Source organism: Melampsora larici-populina (assembly GCF_000204055.1).
Source record: "Melampsora larici-populina 98AG31 unplaced genomic scaffold MELLAscaffold_17, whole genome shotgun sequence".
In the NCBI taxonomy this organism is placed as follows: domain Eukaryota; kingdom Fungi; phylum Basidiomycota; class Pucciniomycetes; order Pucciniales; family Melampsoraceae; genus Melampsora; species Melampsora laricis-populina.
The window spans coordinates 111,736-133,983 of record NW_006768781.1 but is presented as its reverse complement, the minus strand read 5'-3'; the positions used below and the strand labels follow the sequence as shown (position 1 = coordinate 133,983).

Sequence of the window (22,248 nt, the reverse complement as noted above, 5' to 3'; positions counted from 1 at the left end):
AATGGGCTGCATATACGCTCTTCACTAGGTCTGGTGTCTTCTCCCCGATTCTGCGCGGAGGACGATTGTTGCAGGAATACATTGTAGATATGTATGTGTGTGTGGAGAATGCTCGGATGAAATACTACAAGATGAACCAGAAGAAGATTCGGGCCGCACTTTACACTGGTGCGACTGAAGCGTTAAACAACAATGACTTGACAGTTGGTAAAAGGATTATACTCCCGTCGACCTTTATCGGAGGGCCTCAAGCGATGCATGAACTGTACCATGACGCTATGGCCTTAGTCAAAGCTTACGGACCCCCGAGTTTCTTTGTCACAATGACTGCTAACCCCAAGTGGCCGGAGATCACAGATGCACTATTGCCAGGCCAGACATCAGACGACCGCCCAGACCTGGTGGCTCGCGTGTATCAACTCAAATTGCAAGAATTACATGAAGACATCTTCGAACGCGAAAGGCTAGGTAACAACATTTCCTATGTTCACACCGTCGAATTCCAGAAGCGTGGAAACCCACACGACCATGCTGTGCTCATCAACGACCCGTCGTCAGCCCCACGAACCCCAGCCGCGGTCGACCTTGCTGTTTCTGCCGTTCTTCCCGATCCCGAGGTTTCGCCGGATTTGTTCGAGCATGTAACACAGTACATGCTCCATGGGCCCTGTTACGAAGGAAAAGCTTGCTGGAACGGCTTTAAGTGCAAGTATGGTTACCCCAAAGAGTTCTCTCCTAATACTGTCATCGCCGAAGAAGCCTATCCTAGCTACCGCCGACCAGATGATGGACGTTTTTTTCTCAAAAATGGTTATAGATACACAAATCGAGATGTGGTGCCATATAATGCCTTCCTTTTACTAAAATTCCAATGCCATATAAATGTTGAAGTAACCCTTGGAATGAAGTCCATCAAGTACCTCTACAAGTACATATCAAAGGGGCATGATCGTAGCGTTGTCAGCCTCGAGGTGGAAAATGAACCAAATGACTTCGTAGATGGGCGTACGTTGGCATCACCAGAAGGTTCGTTTCGAATCTCTTAATTCACTTAGTCCGGTACTGACTCATCTGGTCTCCATAGCTATTTGGAGGCTTTACAAATACTCCTTATCAGGCCGATACCCCTCCATCACTCGCTTAATGGTACACTTGGAGGACTTTAACGTCGTCTACTTTCACAATACCAAAACTTTGCGCAACCAGGTGGATTCGGGCCAAGCACGGAAAACAACACTCTCGGAGTTCTTTGTCCTCTGCAGCGCTGGAGGGTTGATCGAGAAGACGGAAATACCTGTCTCTTCTCTTCTTTACAGCGATTTGCCGACTTACTATTGGTGGTGCAAGCCACAAAAGACATGGCTCCGTCGCATTAACAATACAATTGCAGTCAGTCGATTACACTTCGCATCCCCCAGTCACGGTGAACGGTACTATCTTCAATTGCTTTTGACGTCGATCCGAGGACCAACGTCTTTCCAGGACCTGAGGACTGTCCATGGCATCATTCACCATACCTACCGAAGTGCAGCTGATGCTCTTGGATTGCTGCTATCTGACACACACTTCGATGCCTGCTTAACAGAGGCTGCCGCATGGAAAACAGGCCGCCAGCTGCGCGACATATTCGCATTGATTTTAGTTCACAGCCCGCCGGCTAACCCAATTAAACTGTGGGAAGAGCATATAGACGACTTATGCGACGATTGTGAATATCAGCTAGCATTGGTCGCTCCTACTCTGAAGCCAAATAGTGCTCAACTACACAATTATGGTCTCTCCTTGATGGAGTCTTGTGTCCTAGCGATGGGAAAAACTCTCGAAGACGTGGGCCTGGCAAATGTGGATCTGCAGCTGCTCTATGAAATTGGTGGGGGGACTGTCGACGAAGAGGACATTATAGCTGCACCACTCACTCTTGATGCTCTCCAGTGCGCTATTTCTACGTTGACACCGGAGCAAACCGCCATCTTTTCGACCATAGAGGATTCAATTCTTTCGCAGTCTGGCACAATGCTCTTCGTGGATGGACCGGGAGGATCTGGGAAGACCTACTTACTTAACACCTGTCTCAACTATTGCAACACCCACAGTTTGCCATTCGTAGCGGTAGCGTCGTCTGGGATAGCTTTCTTACTACTGCTCAATGGTAGTACCGCACACTTGGCTCTCAAAATCCCATTGTCAGTCAACGACACGACCACGTGCAACTTCACTCGGGCAGACTATACTGGTAGACTCTTAAGCAGTGCGAAGCACCGTGTCTGGCTTCTTCAAGCACGTCGACGTGCACACACAGAGAATTTTGATACGAGTTTGCAAGAGTTTTACTCACTTTTTGACTGACAGGATGAGTTGTGCCGTTGAGCGCCCCTTTGTTGGCCAAGAAATGGTTGAATAAGAGCATCTACCCGTCTGTGTCTCAAACAAGAAAGGGGGTTATCAATCCCTTGTCAAGTCTTGTATCCCTTCAACCGCTGAGCTTTTCCCTCTTGCTGAAACAACGCGGATGCTACAATCCACCCACTCCTGGCAAACCGAATCAAGCCGTGGTCTTCGTACTAAGTTTGAAAGTACAATATCACGAAAAGAGCCATAGGAACCATCTGAATCCATCATAAGCGGATCAGATCATCATTTTCGAACGCCATCAGTACCTTGAACTATTTCTCCCCTCGAGCTCAATCAATATTGCACCACAATATCCTCAGAATGCGTTTGTCAATCTGTTATTCGCATCTGTATATTTGGGAAAGCACGGCTTCTGATTCTTTCTCTGTAGCAGCTCGCACCTCTCACCACTGGAAAAAGGGTGTCACTGTCACTTCGCTGAAAGCTGTTAATGCTTCGGTAAGCGACACGCTTCCGCCGTCAACTGAGGGAATCTGCCAATCATTGGCCAAGTTTACGAGATTTTTACTCGGATACGACAAATTAACAAAGTCTTATCCACCGGCACCTACCGATGACGAGCGCTGCCAACTTCGACCTCTGAGTCAACACGAGATCATGTCGGGTCGCAAGATTTTTGGGACAAACTCCGTCTCTGCTCATGTTTCATCAGACGGCGAAGATATTCTTTGGTTCAAATTGATCTTCCTTTCCGACTTGAAGAGCTATGGCATTAGTAGAATGACGCTGGATTGGAACAAAACCGACAAGGATATTTGGAATCGCACCTTAGCAGTTTTGATTGTGAAACATTGGCAATATGCCAAGTCGCAAGGTGCGTTCAGCGAGGAGTCTGTAACTCCATCTCACAACACAGAAAAGATATGTATGGGTGTAGTTCTTCGATGGATTCGTGGCCGCGCAAACGATGTTCGCCAAAATCGAGGATCTCGCGAAAAGGTTCTCCGGAAAGAAACACTTCGTAAGAAACAGGTGGTGGGTCAAAGACGTCTCTCACTATCTTGTGTATGTTGAGGTTCCCATGCTGATTGTTTCTGGATCGAGAAGCTTTTTAACTACCGCTTTGATTCCCTCACTCGTCTTATGAAAGCCAGGAAACTTGAGCAGAAAGCATCCGAAATTATGCCTCATCACGACTGTTGCTCTGACACGGAGTGGGAGCCAGAAGACACCCAATATCCCTCAGTTGGACTTATCTGGCGCAGTCGTCAATATGCGTCAATACTACAACAGATTGACGGTCTTTCCTACAAGTACTGTGCCTCTAGCCGCGGGGAAGTCAACGCTCACAAAAGATTTGATCAATGTCGAACCAAAGCCACCCATACTAATCCACATGCTGCTGTATGCATAGGCCTCCCCGAAAACTGTTATGACCCAGTTTTTCTGTCTAACTTGATGCCTGAAGAAAAGGCTGCTCTTCATATGAAACCTGTTACAAGTCTCTTAAATATACTACCTCCTCACATTAAAGATTCTGTTGTTTAGCTTTTCCTTGGTTTGTAGCTCCATCAAAATACCGCACAAGTTGTATTTTCTCATGGTTCAAAGAAAGATAAATAAATAAGAAAACATTTGTATATATCAAGTCTCTGAAATCTTCAAAAAGTTACACAAGCGTACATGGTGTTTCTCCACTCAATACATCTATCAGATAATAAGTGAAATCATACTTAACCAGGAGCTGTTGTGCTTATTCTGTCTTGAGATGTGTTGAGAATCAATAGAGGAGAATAGGGTGAGAAAGGCCTGCTGGGTGTAGGCTTGGGTGCGTGTGTCACAAAAATAAAAAGGTACATGTGTGGTATAAGTATGAAAAGGAATGATTTATTTGATATTTTCTTCGCTTGATGACATATCAGAAGTGGCCTAAAATACCATAAGAGTCTTAGCTTTGATATACGAGGGCACATATGGTGGTGAAACAGCTTACCATGCTCCGGAGACTCACTAGCGAGACGGTTGGTTTGTCTATTCCAAAAGTTCCTGAGGGATTATGAAGGGCAGCGCAGTGTCCAAATAAATCGTCCATACATACACATTTGAGGTAGCATTCGTTATAAACTACTTTAGCATTCAGACGCGAGAGGTATGAATAAGGACTTTTAATGCTGTCAGTGGCATCTAACTCGCGGAAAACATGTATCATAAAAAGAGGTGTCGTATGGCTGTGAGGTCGTATGATGTGATGTATCACACCCGTGCGTGTTCTACCCTGATCTATAAAATCCACGTAGCTATTTCTGCGATGTTCGGTGAATGTACTGAAAGACTTTCCGGCATGTCGCCAGGCTGATGTTTCGTCGAGCTTGATTGACGCCTCACAGCCGATTCCTACTAAGATGGGTTGGATTGAAAGGCTGATGTCTAAGGAAGGTGAGAACGCCTTCCATTTTGGTGCGGATTTTTTCAAAATTATGTCGGCACCGATTTCCTCTGCGTATGTCGAAGGTGCATCTTTCAAAAAGTTGAGAAAATAAGAGCGCTGAGTGTGCTTATTGATCATGGTCTGTCCTACAACAGCTGGTAGCGGGCAAATGGGGATTTGAGAATAAGCATATCTTATCTAAGGAGAGAAGCGCGAGGGCTAAAGACTTACAACGATTACCACTTTTCGAAGATTTGACAAGGTTGCCGATGATACGCTCCCCAGTCCAAGCGGCGGTGTATGAAGGCGGTCCAAGAAGAAGGCATTGAGCTGGGAGATGCTGGGCGAAATGTAAGTTTGATTTCAATTGGATTGCAGGCCAAACTTCTTGAAGGTGGGTGCGATATTGTACAAGCAGAATGGGAAGGGTTTTGAGGTCGTCGGCGGTCATTGTGCGTGAAACCGATATATTGATGATCTGCGTGGCGAGGGTGATGGCTGTGTGGATTTTCGTAGAATCTGAATTCGGTTCGGCTTTGTGGTGATAAGGCACCAATGCAAGAACGATGTAGACTGTGTATAAAACAAGCCACTCGGAGGCTTTGGGAGTGCCAGAAAATGGCATACCAATCTTGAAAGGCACGCGCGTGAGCCAAGAGGGAACCAATGTATCTGCTAAACACTTGTGAACTAACTCCAGCTCATGAGGGGCTAGAGTGGGACCGGGGGGTGGCTTGAAAGTCGAGTCAGATTGAGCACTTTTAACACTGCCGTTGTGAGTTGGCTCGTAAGAACTGTCAGTGGCTGTCTTACGTTTTGCTGCACGTGTATACGGTGTTCGGCTAGTCAAAGATCCAGATAGACCACTCTCAGTAGCAGCAGGAGAGTGCGGATCACTCATCTCAACATCAGGAGCGGGCGGGGGTGGTGTTGGTGATGGTGGGTAAGCGCCGTTGTGGATCTGGGTCTCCTGCGTCTTCTTGAGAGCGTTACCAGCCACAGAAAATTGAAGGTAAGTGGTGGATAGATCGGCTAGAAGGCCAAGAATTAAACAATGCATTAGGTCGACAGTGGCGAATTCGAGTGCCTGCCAATACGGAAGCTCATAAAACACTGAGTAGCGTGACCCATTCGTTTTCAAAAGTCTTTCCTTTTCCTTTGGGTTGGGGGCGTCCACCCAAAGCTGTACCTCCTTTCGGTGCGCGGAGTTGGTCCGAGGTTGGAATATTTTGACGTCAGGCTCGTTGAGGTCATCCAGAGTGATATAGCATTTCGAACAGAAATTAGTGGAACGGTGTGAAGAAAATCCAGAAACTTTCTTCATGGCCGGTACATCCGCAATAAGAGGCCATAAAGCAACACGTACAACTCTTCCACTGGGATGAAGTGCTGTCTTAGTAAATCTGATACCCTTCCAGAGGTCAAGAAGTTCGCGAATGAGGGGTGACAATATGTGATCCATGTGCTCATGATTAGGCTCGCGACGGTTGGGAGTGATACCCCACAGGAACGTGTTCTCAGCTCGGTATCGTAAGTGAGGTGGGAGATTGAGGCAAATGAGGAGAATGATGCCGGCGTGGTGTTGTCGACCACGTTTGGATCCATAAGGATCAAACCAGTCGATATAAAATCCAAACACTAAGTTGCCTGAAGTCCGCGTGTAGACCTGGCCTTCAGATTTGAAAGTTTTCCAAAGTTTTCCATCCCAGATATCTTTCAACGTACCCGTCGGAGGCGAGGTGCGATGCAGGGAGGCGTCAAGGTCAGTTTCGAAGGCTGGAGAGTGTAGCATCTTAGCCAACCATTCGGTGAATTTCTGGTGATGAAAGACTTGGATTGGTTGGGGTTTTTTGGATTTTGCGCTGGCAAGGGGTTTGTATAATGGTGCGTTACACGTGAATCGAGGTTTGGTAAGCTTGGTAGCTGAGAATCGAAGATGATCACATTTCGTCTTAGTGGGTGAATTTTCAGGAGGGCCGTGGAGAGAGTGACACACTTCACAAGATAGAAGCTTTTGGATGGTGGGGTGGATATGAAAACATTTAAGGAGCTTATCGACAGTAAGTGGAATTTCTTCCCAAATCTTTGATGTAGAGGTGCTCGTGGTTGTAAGGCTGGTTTTCAGTTTGCGCCGTTCCAACTTAAGTGAAACACAACATGCTTGAACGGAGTTATTCTTCAATATATAATCATTTAAAACATGAACCATAGATTGGACACAAGAGATGTCTTGCAGAAGAGTTCGAGGCGTGTAAAAAGGCTGACTGTCGAACTCAAGGGCATAGGTAGCACCACCGCTCACTCGCGCCTGCTTGTGAGGCCGCTGATGATTCGCCGAAGAGGATGTAGAGGTTGCATTAGCAGCTTCAGATGGTGATCGACGGCGTTTGTTGTTTGCAGTATTGGTGGGGAGACTAGAGTTGGGTCTCGTGGGGTGAGTTAGCTCATGGCCAGAGGCACAAGGCTCGACGGAACCCAGAACAGGCTGAGCAGCTTGAGACACATCGTGGGTCGATGTAATGGAAGCTTGGTATTCGTCGATTGCCTTTGCATGGCGCGGGTAGTTAGTTCGGTGGAAAAGGCGGCCGTCATGAGTTTCGCCGTGCTTTTCGAATTGTCGTGCTGAGCATCCAAAGGGAATGCATGTGCAAGCGGCGTGATCGCGACCAAAAGACGTCATCTAGGACAATCCAGTGAGCACTAGGATAAGTGTGGCCAAATTTCAATGGAGGGTGCTGAAGTAGATTGTAGAAACGAGCAAAGAGATGGGTAGAGGGGGTTGACTGCGAAGGAATGGAATGAAAAAAGAAAATTTGGGCAAACCAAACAAGTGTATTCAAAAATACATCCGTCAATTTTTGAATATACTCAGCGGGCTACATATCATTCAACGTTGAAGTAATTGCATAGCCTCTGTTGAAGTGAAATTGACAGGGCACCTGTTTACGGTTCTTTAAAAACACCCTCTCTCCTTGTAGTCACTCTGATAAAGCACCTGCAGATGAATGCTTGATACAAATGGAAACCGCAAAAGCCCCTTTTGATAATCCATCACACTATAAACACTATATACACACTACCACACAAAAAGAAAAAGAAAAAATTATAACAAGAAAAAGAAAAATTTATATACACTATATACACCCTCTCAGACGGGAGAGATGAGAGCGCTCCGGCCTGTACCCGTTAATCTCAATGCTGATACAACACAAAACATTTTTCCCAACTATTCCTGCTTCAATGCTGCATTGAAACTCCAGCAGAGGCCCCACCAGCAGAGTTAGCACCACTATCATCATTGAGACTAGCACGGGACCTGAATGTCCTCATCACATCACTAATTGCCTCTCGTATATCACACGAGTTGTTCCCATTCAAGTTCAATTCAGTCAGAACCAAGCCTTCTTGAGAATTCAACCACGTCGGATCACACAATGATGCCTGAAAGCCTTTAGGAGGGAAACGATCGGGTTCAGCATCAGGCGCATAAGCACCCCGGTCCACCGTTTGTTTGCATGATCTTCGGGCCTTTGGAAGAGTCTCTCTCTTCCAATGAGCTTGGTCGATATGGCCTATGAAAGTGTCTAGCTCGCTGCTCCTCCATTCAAGGCGTAAGCGTTGGCGAGTTGCAAAAGTGTTGGCCGACAGGAATTCTTCATCTGAATGTACTTCGGGGTGCGATATCATCGCATACTCGCTAGAATCCTTTCCAAAGAGCTTCTCGACCACGTCCAGACGAGCTTCATATATCTACCCACCCCACGAGCTTTTGCGTCAGCATAAAAGTCTCTAATATTTCAAAAACCCAACGAAAAGCACTAACCTTTTCCTTATTACGTTTTTTGATGGTCCTTTTTTGTACCTTGGCCACGTGCTCTTTCATTTGTTCTCTTCCCATCGGTGTTTTCATCAAATCAACATGTTTCACTTCTTCTCGGACTTTTGAGACCTTATTAGTGAACCAGCGTCGGAGGACTTCTTCTTGATTTTCTGCGGTGTTGTCTGAACTGATGATACCAAACTCCTTTGCTCCATTTGCATCGTACGCCTTCGTCCAACTGGCCAGTATTATCGATGAAGTTCCCGAGTTCCAAGGCGAGTCCCAAGATCCATTCCAATCAAAGGTACATCGTGGAAAACCAGCCATTGCTAAGGCGGCCTCGCACTGTGTACCAAAATGATGTGCATATCTATTCCGACCCCCACAAGCAATCCGCGATGTGAAAGTGACAGGTCTCATCGGCTTCTTTAAATTTGCCTCTTCGGCGCTGTCGTGCTCGACCATCTTTCTTTGTTTTCGATTCGGCTTGAACCCTTCAGGTTTCTTGCGAAGGTACTTGTCCAAAGCTTTATCCTGAGCGTCTCGGATAAATTTTTCTCTTCGCTGTTTACGACTGAGCCAAGCTTGTTGTTCCTCTTCGGTCGGTGAGCTCGGGAATTTTTGGCAGACATCGGGGTCCAACAACGACGTCAATCCACGACGAGGGATTCCCATCACCATCCTGGTGAACTCATAGATAGCCCTGGCTATAGGAGTCGCAGGATTTGGAATTGGATGTGAATCAGCCACCTTGCCAATATCCTTATCGCGGTGCCTAACTTCAGTCAATTTTTTTCGATTTGCACGCCTCTTCCTTTGACGTTCCATAAGGTCTTTGTGTGTAAGCTCGCCTTCATCTTTGGCCCAAACCCAATGATGAGTCAGTCATCTATTTCACTCATCGAAGCGTTCATGAAGATCAAAATACTTTGGTCACGTACCTGAAGAGTCTCCGCCACTTGACCCCGTTTCTTTTCGGCCATCACGATCATCTGATAGTGAGAGCACAATTCAAAAGTCACTGAAATAGCCAAAGAATCTTATTCGGTGTTGAACAAGAACTTACCTTCATCGTCACCTTCATCCGCCAAGCGTCGCTTTTTCCCAGAAGCGCCACGTGTGGCAGTACTCATCTGAGTTGAAGTAGGCGCGGCACTCATCCTTCCAGATGATACAAACTACTAGCTTCAGCAATGAATATACACAAGGTTGAACAAATGATCTTTAAATGGACAGAGAAAAAATTTATAGACAGAGAAAAAATAAATAGACAGAGTAAAATCCCCGACAAGTGAGAGAAAAATAGTGACGAATTTTCTTCGAGAGTAGGGAAAGATCACAAGTTAACTACGACCTCTGATCTCGTAGCACAAAGGATAACACAGTGCAGCTTTGACTTATCCGCACCCCAGGTACGGTTGACAGGTATGTCTCATCTGTTGGTGCTTGCCTTTGAGACCCTCTTGGCCTTTCACCCGTGCATGTAATTTGACCGCGGTTTTATCAACTTACTACACCACCATTTGGTGTAGATATCATTCTATCACGACTCATCATCATCACCAAATATCACGGGATGATTCATTCGTGAGCTCTGTGAATCTTACATAGGTGTGATTCAGTCCCTTGCGAACAATATCAAACACGCTGGTTCTAAAAGGGTAGCATTATGGAACCACAAAATGTTTTTTTGTGATACTTTTACCATCCTTTGCACTTGAGGGTTTTTATACTCTTTGAGTAAAATGTCTGAGAGACCCACCTCCAAATTAACTCGATTTGGCCCAAGCACTAACTCCAGTGAAGAAACAAACACTCAATAGCGGGACCATAAAAACACCGTTTGCATTTTGAATCACCTTTTTATGAGAGAAAGTAACAATATAGAATGACCATTGATTTGATTAAAAATACATCGAGAAAGAAAAATAGACAAGAGGGGAATACATGTATTTTAACCTCCATCACGTTTAAAAGATACCCATGACTACAATTCAGGATGATAGCCCCGTTTGTGGTATTGCCTATGATTGAGTGAGTCAGAATCAGATATTGAAATCCGTGACTGATTCCAATACAATAGCACAGAATAAGCTCACGTACCAAAAGTCTCGCATTTAAGAATCCTGGTTAGTTGCGCTTGAAATCGATTGCTTTGGCACCGATTCCAATTTTTTTTCGTAAAATCTAAGCTTTTCATTTATCTTTCCAATGTCTACCCTTGCCTCTTCCAATTCCGCCAAGCGCGCCGGCATCAAGTTGAGTACTTCACCTTGGAAACCCGATAGAACCGCATTGGCATTCTTGAATTCATCTTGTAACTTCGAAATTTGCAATTGAAGAGAACGTTCAAGTTGTTTAAGTTCCGTATCGGGGCGAGATATCACTAGAGCACCTTCATTATCGCTTTCTTCGAGTTCATCGGCAGAAAGATCATCGTCACTTGTGTAATATTCATCTTGAGCTAAATCATAATTTGGATTGAAAAAGTTGAGCTCATGAGCGGCGAAAATGCGTTCCATTCGATTGATCGATGGCAGTACGTTGGGCTTCATTTTAAGGTCCCAAAGTTCACTCGGTGGGAGAGATTCCTTGAGGTCTTTGCTATACATGTCGGCTGGAAGGTGTCGAGGGATGATTCCATAGTCCATCAAGGAGGTTACAACATATCGACGAGGAGTACGACCAGATCCAGGAAAGTGATTTTGGGAATTCGCGCGAGATTGTAGGTGTTTTTCGATAACTTCCATCAAGCGAAGTGTTTCTTCTGACCACCATCGAGGTATGATCACGTGCACCTCTTCGACTACACGGTTACCAACCGTGACTCTGACATTGGTTCTATCGCCCATCACCCAGAAGTTTCTGGGCTGGAAGATCGAAACTATCCCTTCAGGAGCACCCGACTTGATCAAATAGTCCGAGTAATCTTTCCATTCCTGAGTTGAGATGACAGTCAGAAAAATGCTTGATGTAGTTATTGACGCTTTTAATATCACATACCTTTTGTTTTTCTTCTATCTTGAAATGATAATTGATCACATCTTGGTTGTTGCATTGAGTATGATACATTGAACGGAGGTGTCTGAAGTGGGCGGACAACACAGGCAAGACGTATGCGCGGCTGAGGACATGTGGGTTGATAGTGAATCTATAATACTCGGATTGGATTGCACGGTAGAAAGAGATCCAGAATAGTTCGCAAAGTGAGGCGTTGACACGGTCTTCTATGTTGGCATCCCAGTCGAAAGAAAAGCGTCGAAGACCCCATCTCTTCAAGTCTTCTTCAGTCTCGACGAAGCCTATGTCGTTCATATGAACACCCGTTTTGAAGAAGTCCGTAACATCGATCAAAGCCACAGACGTTCCATGAGGAAGGGGGGTTCCGGCTGGAAAGCGTTCTATAAAGCCACGTAGCTCGGCTTGCGATAGAGAAGGTGGGATGGCTGAAGTGCTCGTTTCACGACACATCAAGACGCGAGCATGCCTGCGGACAAGAGACTAAGAGAAGGATTTGGTAATGATGATGAGTATAGTGATTAGGGAAAAAAATAGGGGAAGTGGCACACTTGGATAACGAGCATCTCTTTTTTTGAGAGAATACCAATGACATCAGTGTCATGAATCATACGAAACCATCTAGCAGAACTCAATGAATCAATTGGCGGGTCGCTGTAGAGGTTGGATTGATTGGAAGACATCACGACAAGTTCATACAAAGATGAAGATGTCAGTAGGAAGGACTGATTGGGAGGTATCTTGGTACTCTGGAAATCGTAGTGATATATATGAACTCACATCACCCATCAACGGTTTACAGATCCGACCTGCTACAAGAAATCCGTGGGTTGAGGGTATTGGTTTTTTTGCGCAACGTCGTTTGAGTGAGACAGTTTATTAGTCAAATTGCGAACAGTAAAGAATATTACAAAGAAAGTATTACCAGATTTCCCGTGGACAATGTGGTAGACTGATTCGGCCTGTTTGTGATGAAAGACCGGGAAGAAATATATTTATGAACTTTACCTCACTTGGTAATTTAATCAGACTTGCTCGTGCGTCTTGTGTCTGTGACTGGAACTTCATCCGAATAACTTGTTGATCGAAAGCGTTTTGTGGCCAAATTCTATCACCTTGAAGAGAAACCACGAAATCAGCGACTGGGGTTAGAGAAGAATGTCTTATTTCCCCACTTGAAGGACTAGGTACCGAAATCAGACATCTGAGCAGACCACAAAGGAAACGAAAGACTGACCTCTTGCCACGCCGTCCACACGCTTGAGTGTCTCGGTTAATCCTGTTTACATGGAATTTAAAATTTTAGCTAATGATAAAGACATCAGACATCCAAGCAGACAACAAAGGAAAAGAAAGACTGACCTTCCGCCACGCTGTCCACGCACTTGAGTATCTTGGTTGATCTTGTTAACATGAATTCCAAATAATTAGTTAATGAAGGAAATGTAAGAAATAGACTATTGTCATGTTTGGTTAAAACATGCATGGTAGTGATTGAGAGAGATTTTGGTGGTCGAAGAGGGAGAATGTTGACTGACAACTACAAGAAGCAATCTATGTCGAGTGGTGGTTGAGTGGGTCACAGAGAAAGTCGGACTGCCGATATATGATTGAATGCAGTGTTTATCTCATAAAATTTGGGGGCACACCCTATCAAGTGTCATAACTTGAATCGAGTCAAATGTACAATACAAGCTGTTGAAGCTTGACTACTGTACGCATTGATTACCCACTCATGAGTGTGTCTGTCTAAGAGACGGGAGCTTGAAAGAGCTCTGGCCGAAGATGATCAGTATGTACTGGCATGTGTTCCATCAAATTTAAGCAACAATGGCTGGCTGAGTTTCAAAAACAAAGATCGATGATCTTTGTCTGGTGACCCAACCGCCTCAACGCATGGACAAAGGTATGAATCTCAGTACCTATCCGAGAACTCTGGCATGTCTCTGTCAGAACCATCTCGTGTGTGCACGTCGACGTGCTTGAAGAAGACAGACATGGTGAAGTTTATGGTCTGGGACGAAATATCTATGATGAATAAAGACGCGATCAAATGCGTGGATAGGTCAATGCGAGACTTAAGAGACTGTGACCAGCCTTTTGGCCGTTTGACGGTGCTCTTTTCCGGCGATTTTCGACAGATTCTACCAGTCGTACCTCACGGTTCTTTGCAGGATTCTGTTCGGGCATGTATCAAGAATTCTTACTTGTGGGAGGACGTTGCCCAATTCCACTTGACTGTCAACATGCGACTGGGTCAACATGAAGAGGGTACGGCGGCCCATGGTCATAGTCGAGACTTCGCTAACTGGCTTTTGCAGGTTGGCGGTGGTGAAGTCCAAACAGACCCAGTTGAACTCATCGAACTCAAGTACATTAGTATTGTACCCTTCGACAACAACTCACCCTTTGATAAGACCGTAGTCAATCAATTCTATCTGGGTGTGGCCCCTTTACTACGGGACAAGATGTGGAAGGACTTGGCTACATTGTTTTCACAACGTGTCATAATTACTCCGCTCAACAAGACTGTTGATAAGATCAATCAACATCTCCTCAGTAAGCAAGAAGGTCCCACGAAGCAATACAAATCAGTCGACGCGATGGAGGCCGACTGGGCGGAACAAGTCAGTGTCGATATCTTAAACTCCTTCAATTTCGCCGGTTTTCCACAGCACGACTTGCACTTGAAAGTAGGTGTCGTGGTCGTACTGTTGCGTAATCTCCATCTGCGGCGTGGACTGTGCAACGGCACACGTTTACTGATCTTAGCTGTTTCGGATAACGCGCTGTCGTGCTTGATCATAACGGGCCCCAAGCGTGGCACCGAAATCTTTTTGCCACGAATTACGTTAGAACACCCGGGCGATCAAGTGATACCAATAGCTTTTCGTCGTTGTCAATTTCTGGTCACATTGGCCTATGCAATGACTATCAACAAAGCGCAAGGACAAACGGTTGAAAATGTCTGTTTAGTCCTACCCAGCCCGGTGTTTGCTCATGGTCAACTTTATGTAGGACTGTCGCGGTGCACCTCGGCTGAACGTACCATAGTTTCACTCGCTGGCGCAGACGCACCCAGAACCATCAATGTGGTTTCAAAGAATGCGGTGGGGCATTAGGTAAGTTTTACCACTATGATGTTTGTACGATTTAGGCTAATCATTGATTCGAATATTTTGCTAAGTGTCTTATAGCATTTAGCTCGCGGTGGAGCCTTTTCTGTCTAATGTATTAATACTTTTTGTATTCCGCTCTCAGTTCATTCTTGCTGACCCTGCCGGCGGACTGGGTCGCTCTTTGCTGATAACGCAGGTCTGGACAGCGCTGCACGTTGTACTTAAGCTGAATCCACGAAAGTTTGGCCGATCGTGCCTCGACTCTCATGACTGTCAATACAATTCTCAATGATGTCATTGAAAATTGTTTGCCCGACCTAAGCAGGTCTAGATGATCATCAATAACGTAGTATTCCATCTCTCACAAGCACATGAACGGTCACTTTGGAAAGACCGTTCTGCGTCGTAAAATGTTTGTTGCCAAATCTTACAGATAATTGCGAGCTCAGCTTTAGGCGCTAGATACAGAGCGATGAGCCTTGCTTGCCCGTCTACCAAGCCTGGAAATTGGGAGAGTGAATCGTAGAGACCAAAGATTCTCCCGATCCAAACGGTTCGGTTTCATTATAAGTAAAGAATTGCTAAGGTACCGGGAACTCATAATTTGGACCAGCGTTACCACTCAATACTGGAACATGGGCGCCTGTGAATCGCTAATTACGTCGGACCCTCCCCTCTGAGTATGCTGCGCGGAGCTGCTTAGAATCAGCAAGCGTAAGTAAGAGACTGATAAACTGAACTAACCTCAACGACCCATTTTCCATTGCGACAGAAGTAGTGCCTGACAACGCCGCTGAAATTTACAATGTTGCCAAGCCGGAACTTGCTCACGCCTATGTCTGCCACAAGCTCAATTGAAGCCTCATAGATTACGTTGAAGTGAGTGACCTGCCGTGACTGTATGACAATCAGTACAGAGCTGCAGAGGACAAGATTGAAACATACATGTTCGTCCCAGGCGTTGTGCATCCCGACAATGATCCATCGATCGTAATATTCTGCTGGTACTGTTCGACGGGCAAAGCGCACTACATGGCCTCTGCTGTGCACCGTCACGACTGGAACGGTGGCCGGCAATTGTGATTCGTACTCGCTTAACTTGGCTGCACGACAAGGGTTGACCAGGATCATAGTATCGCGTGTTGCACTCCTAGCATAGATTTCCCCGGCGATATGCATAGCTCGGGCTGTTCCAAACAATGCTGAGGCTTGCTCGACCTGGATAAAAACTTCACGATTCCAACGCCCGGCCATGGGTAAATATATGGAACTGCGAAAATGGTGCTGAGGTATGTCACCGCTAAAAGGTTGTAATGCCTAGATTAATGGTCAAGGTTAGCAGCGATCTGATGGTTTTGAAGTTGAAAGCGTCTCTACACACACGTCTCTGTCAAATCGAAACACACCACTAAAGCTGACAGGCATGCGAGCGTCGATATGATTCGCCATTGGCAAGGAGAGAAGGGTGATGAGGCGACCGAAACGCGGTCCCGCTAGCTGAGTAAGAGAGGGTCTTCCACGTAACCTAGGTCTTAGGTCGATAAACACGGGGTCTGTTCGAACTGTGGCAGGACATGATCAACAGGGCAGTTCAGTTTTATTTGAGTAGGTCATCACTTAATTTTTGCGTATAAGGCGTCATTCTCTTTGGGTACTTTTTAAGGCCTAACTGATTCTCATTCCGCTTCGAATTTGCTGTACCTGCTTCAACAATCCTACAAATAGAGCGAATCAAGTATACAATGCAGGCCGATAGTGATCTCTCAGTGGGAATGAATGGCTTGGTGTACCTCTCCGACCGAGTTAGTTCTCCTGCGCACGAAAAAGATGCCTAGCTGACCATTCCCACAGACTTCTGTTAGGATCGCAGGAAATGACCTTGGTCAGCGGTGTAATGTATCGGCGGTACACCCGTTTATAGCTGGCTCGACTTCGCCATTCAGTATTGTGACGAGAGGTGAAGAAATATTTCCGAATGGGACGCCTGTGGTATTTACAGGCACCGCAATAGTCACCGGTCGGCCAGGCCTATTAGTTGTCAATGTGGACGGAGGGATCATGGCGGTGAATATAGGCTTATCGCAATTTAGTCAAGACAGAATCAACCTTATACATGTCGTTGGTCGTGGACGGGTGAGGTTGCGTCGACGAGTTGGTCAGAATCAAGGCCTGGAAGGGTGGTGGCTACTGGTAGTTTCACACAGCGTGTTTGTTGACTCCGTAAGTGGGCAGCTCGAGTTGCGTTAACATGTTTGACCGACTTTGCGGCAGTTGGGAAGCTTTGTAGAGTTTGAAATCTACTACACCGATAACCAAGGATACATCTCCCAATTGCCCGAGGCATCGATTCAGAGCGGTGGAATAGTTTCTCTGGAGGGTGCAATAATAACGTACGCTCGAGACGAGCACGTGTGGATAGTCATGGCATGTTCCCACACTTTCTGCTCCTGCTAATCCCATACTGACCATGTAGCTTCTGCGTTCCCAGGCTACGAGCATTGCTTGCTCCCAGGATCATTGAAACGGATGCGGTTCAAGCAGGCGGCACAGGAAAAGGTATGGATTGTTATGGTAAGTGCACATCGGGACCGTCTTCATCTGTGCAACTGCTGACCAGGAGCTCGGTCAGGCCACATTTACCTAGCCCCTTTCGAGTCTTGCGGAGGGACAGATACTATTCAGATGCGAAGCATGGAAGTGGTGACATGGGCTCGCTCAATACCCATGGAGTGCCAGCAATGTAGCAAAAGTTTGGTATAGACTTGCCGTTACTGATAATATGAACTAAAGAATACGTTGCAATGCAACCAACACTACTCAGCACTAACAGTACAAGCCAATTCCGTACGTTTACAAGCAACTGTGTTGAGTGGGAAGCCACAACAGGGCACTTGGAAAAGGGGAGAGGGACGGCGAGAAATCGAATTGAGATGAAACAGTAAGTTAAGTGAAACTTGCAGGTTTGAGGACGAATCCGACTCACATAAACGACAAGAGTGAGCGACCATGAGTTCAATCAACCTGGGTGCTGACCATAGCCTGGGCAGCCGGGACTGGCAAGGTGGTACCCTCAGGGCCGTGTGTGTCAGCCACGCGAGCCGGAATAGGGGAATTACCTGGAGAGGAAAAACAGTATTAGAGGTTGAATGGAACTGCAGTCATTCAATATAGACCGTACCGGTTTCGAGAAATGCCCGGTGGCTGCTCTCATTGCTAACATCCTGAGCAGGATAGACAAGGTGAACATGGGGGCCGCCACGGCACTGATTTTCAATGATGTAGGTGGGCTCTGCAGTCATGACGGAGCTATGAGCGAATATGATATGGATTGGGAGGATGCGGAAAATGAAGTAGAAGTTTTGGATAGTCGTAACGAAGTCGTTTAGGTCAAAGGAAAGGGATAGCGCGGTGGTGGTACCCGAACTGAGAGGTTATATAGAGCAGCAATCAGACTTTTGGCTGAAATGCACATACTACGTTCTTCGCAGATGGAAATACAAGAACAGGTGGGCTGAGGTACACAGTGATACCCGGTACACAGTAATAAGCGTTACGCGCGGTAAATGAATCCTTGCTATCAATGCTACTGAGTAATCACCAATTGGGTCACTCCAAAGTTGAATAGCTGCCAAGCGAGGCACTCAGGTCGCGCTGGAGGGCTGAACTAGAGCACCCAGGGTTGCATTGGTTCTGCCTCAGTCAACTGGAAAATTTTTGTTAGTAAATGAATTTTAGCAGATCAGGGGTTTTAACGTACTTGTACTATCCATCGGTCATGCGTCGGCTCATACCCGAAAATTATTCCATTGATGCCTAAGATGTGGCCAGGCACAAACAGTTCAGGCCGTATTTCTCGCATGGTGGATCTTTGAAGAGTGTACTCTACTTCAAAATTAACTAAGTTGCGAGACTATCGGAAAGTAGTCAGCGCACGTAGACGAAAACAAAAATACCACCATGTCTGTTTTGAGGTAGCATGTCGACGTGCTCACACCAATCAATTTCCGTAGAGGGTGGATATAACCTACAAACAGGTCTGAGAGCTAAGCATACAATTGCCTTTGTCAAGAGGTTCAGACAGCAAGAGTGTTAAATGGGCTCCTTTATGCATAGTTCCATTGACAAACGGTACATTTTTTATTGTCTATTATTATTAACAAAGGATTTGCATTTTCTAGAGACAAATTGAATAAAGATCTGTTCAAATTTATTACACAACTCTCCGTGTGAGCACATCGATGTGCTCATGGGGGACGGACATGGTGTACGAGAACGCACGATAGGATCGTAGTCACGATGAAGTATGCTGATAATCCACCGATGTTCTGCGTGGGAGAAATGGCACTGCCTGACATGACCAATGCTGGAGATGAAAGAACACGGGGCCGAGTGATGATTATCAACCCTGGGGGACAAACAAGCGGTGGCGGAGCGGGTGACCAAGACAGTCAAAGTACCGTTCCCGAAATGGGGGACGAGGCTGCCACGAAACAAATAGGGCCGGGCAGCCTCTATAGGGATGCCCGTATCCGGTTCGGTTACAGTGACAGGGATGTATTCAGGTGTATCGAAGCAGACAAAAATTTTGCTGTCGTAAAGAAGTCGTTGCCGGTGCGAGCTGGACTGGGGAGTGAGCTAGAGAAGTGTGGTTAGGTGGACCGAAAGGTAGGTCATGCATGAAATTGAGTACACACCTGGTCGCCGAGAAACAAGACGGAGCGGATATGGACTGGGAGTTGTGCAGGTTCCATGGTGTTGCCGACAGTGGAAAATTTTATATGCGAAAAGGATGACGGTTAGTCTAGCATCATCCGAGGAAGACCTATTTTTAAGCAGCTCTGGCCAGGCATCGTGGTCCCAAGGAGACGAAACCGGAATGACAGAGCTAACCTGGTCTACGACTGGAGGCCTGGCGATAATAAGTTCGTCGTTGTTCTGCTTGGTCTGGTCTAAGCTGCGAATCACGAACTGTGAAGAGGCTGGTCAAGTTGACCATGCTGAAAGGGTAAGTCATTTCGTGGCGACGTTGCAACCTGGCGCGGCTGGCTTTTATAAAGGCGAGTGTCTTGGGCCCAAATTGGGCTACAGAGCTCAAATCGACACGCTCTTCTTCTACTCCTACAGGCCTTACCAGCTACAATCACACGCAATCGAAACTCATCGAATAAGGATAGAGAAGACAATAACAGTTCAGCATGGCTTCGTCATTCCGGGTGGGCACGTACGAGAGACTGCCAATGAGATGGTTCGGTGAAATGCAGGTAGTAGGCTTGGTGAGTCTAATTTCTTCCCGTGTTCGACAGTACCTGACATAATTCGGTTGGCTCAGCGAGGTTACAGTGGCTGTCAGCGAAGGGCATACGATGCATTGGTCAATTTGCGACCTGGACTAGGAGCTCCCTTGCCGGTCCTGCTATTCGACAAGGGCGAGATGTACGGACCAGAACTAGTTGGCCTCTCCAGTTTGAGCGGTGTCGTTGTCCGCGGTGGCCAGGAGCAGTGCGCGAGGTTGATTGTGGATCAAGAGGCGTGCCAAGTTGTGCAAGGAGGCGTCTCAGGGCACACGGACGCTCCAGGCTTGACTATTTCGGCGCGTGGGCTGGTACTTCGCGATAATTGGATTGGTACTGACACCTTTGGAGACGAGTGGCGGCTTACCAGCTTGATGCATAGGGAGTGGGACATGACTGTGAGTTTGCACAATTATCTGAGAAGACGGCGAACTCAGCTGATGATTGATTGCAGCATTTGATGTTCAGAGATTTTGAAGTCGATTACATTTATGACGTGAAGGAAATCAGCGGTGATCCACAATGGGGTATCGCGGTGGGTGAGGTAATCTGCTTTGTCGGCGAGGTGGTCAGTATGGCGGGACAGGCAGGGCGGTGGATTGTAAAGGTGGTCGAGGTGAATGGTTCGCTATCACTTTGATGGAGTATCGAATCAGGATGGGAGTGTGTTTTTTGGGATGATGTCAATTGACCGCCTATGTAGACATGGTTTAGATTCTGTTAAGGTGCAATGCATTGTTATTCAAGGCGCGCAGCACATAGTCTCAGTATACGCACGTTGCTCGAGAAATGAGCGCTCAGAAACAGGCCGATGGGGTGGTCCGCTATTATCGGGGGGTGCCCGTGCCGAGTACAAGTACGGTACTGGCTGCCAGAGGGTGGCGGGCCACCCAGTACCGGTGGGTGGCTGGCCACCCAATACCTCGTATACATAGTCAATTTGTCCAAATGTGTGTCACAATCTGAACAAATTTACAGAATGTATTACAGTTGTTTTCAAAAAGCTTGTCCAAATTTGCCCGCCAAACTCAAGCAATTTGGCAGTGAATATGTGGCAAGCTTTTTGAAAACAACTGTACAAGTGATTTGCTTATCTATATGAGCAGATCATGACTGATAAATCTCTTATGCAGCTTATAGCTAAGGATTTACTCAGATGTTTGCACATACATAGCTATGCTTTGTGGCTCAGGTGTGCAGTGCAAGATGATTTTATGACCCAATCTACTCTCAATCACATTACCAACCAAGGTCTTGTTCCCACCCAGGAAACTCTTTAATGCTGGCTGTGACAGACTCTTGAAGAACTTCAAGTCAGTCAACAATTTATTTTCATAAATAAGATGTCAACACTTTCTGTGAGGTTGACAATGGAGCAATAAAGATGAGAAGAGTGCTTGCCTACAGATCAAATTGCAAATTGATTGGTCCAATTGGTTTGTGAGAAAGTTTTAATCACCATGATAGAAACTAACTGAATAAGCTAGGACCCAATAACTGATCAGTCATCTCAAAACAACTATGTTACTCCAAGCAACTCAGACAATGGGTTTCTACAAACACAATTTTGATTGGTTTGCAGGCTACAGAAGTATTTGAAGATTTTTGGCAACTTGCCTAAATGATGAACTTGGATGCATCATCAAGTATACTCCTGATCGTGACACTAGGTAAGTTTGGCTGATCATATGATAAATTGTACAAGGGAATTTGATTGCTAGTTGTATAATCAGAGCCTTGTGGGTGTGTATATAAATAGATATAAGGTCTAGATGATATATGAGACTCTTTTTTGCATCTAGAATCTTGATCATCCTAGCACAAAATCAAGAGGTCAACATTGATCCATAGAACCAGATACACATTGGACTGATAAAATTGGAAAGTCTCATTGTTGGTGTTTGATCCCTTTCTCTCCTATCTATCTGAAAACCCAAGCCAGGATTTATTTTCAGACAGCCCAGGGTTGTCTGGTCAGCCCTTTGAACCAGCTACTTTGATACACTGTATGTTATTGCAGGCATTTGGAGAGTATAGTCTACTTTGAACCGTTCTTTACTAGTCTCACTTGATGAACAGTCATCGGGTGCTCATTTCACGGGTCATTATGATATGACAAAGAAAAAAGAGATGTGCATAAATTTGTACTCCAGTAAGTTCGAATTACTAGATGGTTTGTGTTGTGAATATCAAATTGCATTGATCTTCCAAACAACTCAA

At 45.9% G+C, this 22,248-nt stretch overlaps 6 protein-coding genes across 6 annotated transcripts; 3 read left to right on the top strand and 3 right to left on the bottom strand.

Moving 5' to 3' along the window:
- Positions 1-3,009: 3,009 nt before the first annotated feature.
- MELLADRAFT_62936 (uncharacterized protein) lies at positions 3,010-3,900 on the top strand (the record flags this gene model as incomplete). The annotated part of the gene is made up of 2 exons (XM_007409897.1): positions 3,010-3,417; positions 3,460-3,900. The coding sequence occupies 2 exons, from the start codon at positions 3,010-3,012 to the stop codon at positions 3,898-3,900; spliced, it is 849 nt and encodes a 282-aa protein (XP_007409959.1).
- A 339-nt stretch (positions 3,901-4,239) lies between these two features.
- Positions 4,240-7,460, bottom strand: MELLADRAFT_106225 (uncharacterized protein; the record flags this gene model as incomplete). The annotated part of the gene is made up of 4 exons (XM_007409661.1): positions 4,240-4,281; positions 4,364-4,869; positions 5,594-5,812; positions 7,046-7,460. The coding sequence occupies 4 exons, from the start codon at positions 7,458-7,460 to the stop codon at positions 4,240-4,242; spliced, it is 1,182 nt and encodes a 393-aa protein (XP_007409723.1).
- Positions 7,461-10,717: 3,257 nt separating this feature from the next.
- On the bottom strand, positions 10,718-13,104 carry MELLADRAFT_62933 (uncharacterized protein; the record flags this gene model as incomplete). Its single annotated transcript, XM_007409660.1, has 6 exons — positions 10,718-11,539; positions 11,604-12,101; positions 12,170-12,367; positions 12,627-12,760; positions 12,856-12,897; positions 12,981-13,104. 6 exons carry the CDS (start codon positions 13,102-13,104, stop codon positions 10,718-10,720), a joined length of 1,818 nt encoding a protein of 605 aa, XP_007409722.1.
- Positions 13,105-15,318: 2,214 nt separating this feature from the next.
- Positions 15,319-15,991, bottom strand: MELLADRAFT_86147 (uncharacterized protein; the record flags this gene model as incomplete). The annotated part of the gene is made up of 3 exons (XM_007409659.1): positions 15,319-15,390; positions 15,482-15,634; positions 15,683-15,991. 3 exons carry the CDS (start codon positions 15,989-15,991, stop codon positions 15,319-15,321), a joined length of 534 nt encoding a protein of 177 aa, XP_007409721.1.
- A 488-nt stretch (positions 15,992-16,479) lies between these two features.
- Positions 16,480-18,123, top strand: MELLADRAFT_62931 (uncharacterized protein; the record flags this gene model as incomplete). Its single annotated transcript, XM_007409898.1, has 7 exons — positions 16,480-16,539; positions 16,589-16,957; positions 17,009-17,127; positions 17,211-17,308; positions 17,528-17,675; positions 17,698-17,733; positions 17,967-18,123. 7 exons carry the CDS (start codon positions 16,480-16,482, stop codon positions 18,121-18,123), a joined length of 987 nt encoding a protein of 328 aa, XP_007409960.1.
- A 967-nt stretch (positions 18,124-19,090) lies between these two features.
- MELLADRAFT_106219 (uncharacterized protein) lies at positions 19,091-21,649 on the top strand (the record flags this gene model as incomplete). Its single annotated transcript, XM_007409899.1, has 7 exons — positions 19,091-19,348; positions 19,407-19,742; positions 19,862-19,958; positions 20,041-20,426; positions 20,483-20,596; positions 20,784-20,927; positions 21,611-21,649. The coding sequence occupies 7 exons, from the start codon at positions 19,091-19,093 to the stop codon at positions 21,647-21,649; spliced, it is 1,374 nt and encodes a 457-aa protein (XP_007409961.1).
- Between the last annotated feature and the right edge of the window lie 599 nt (positions 21,650-22,248).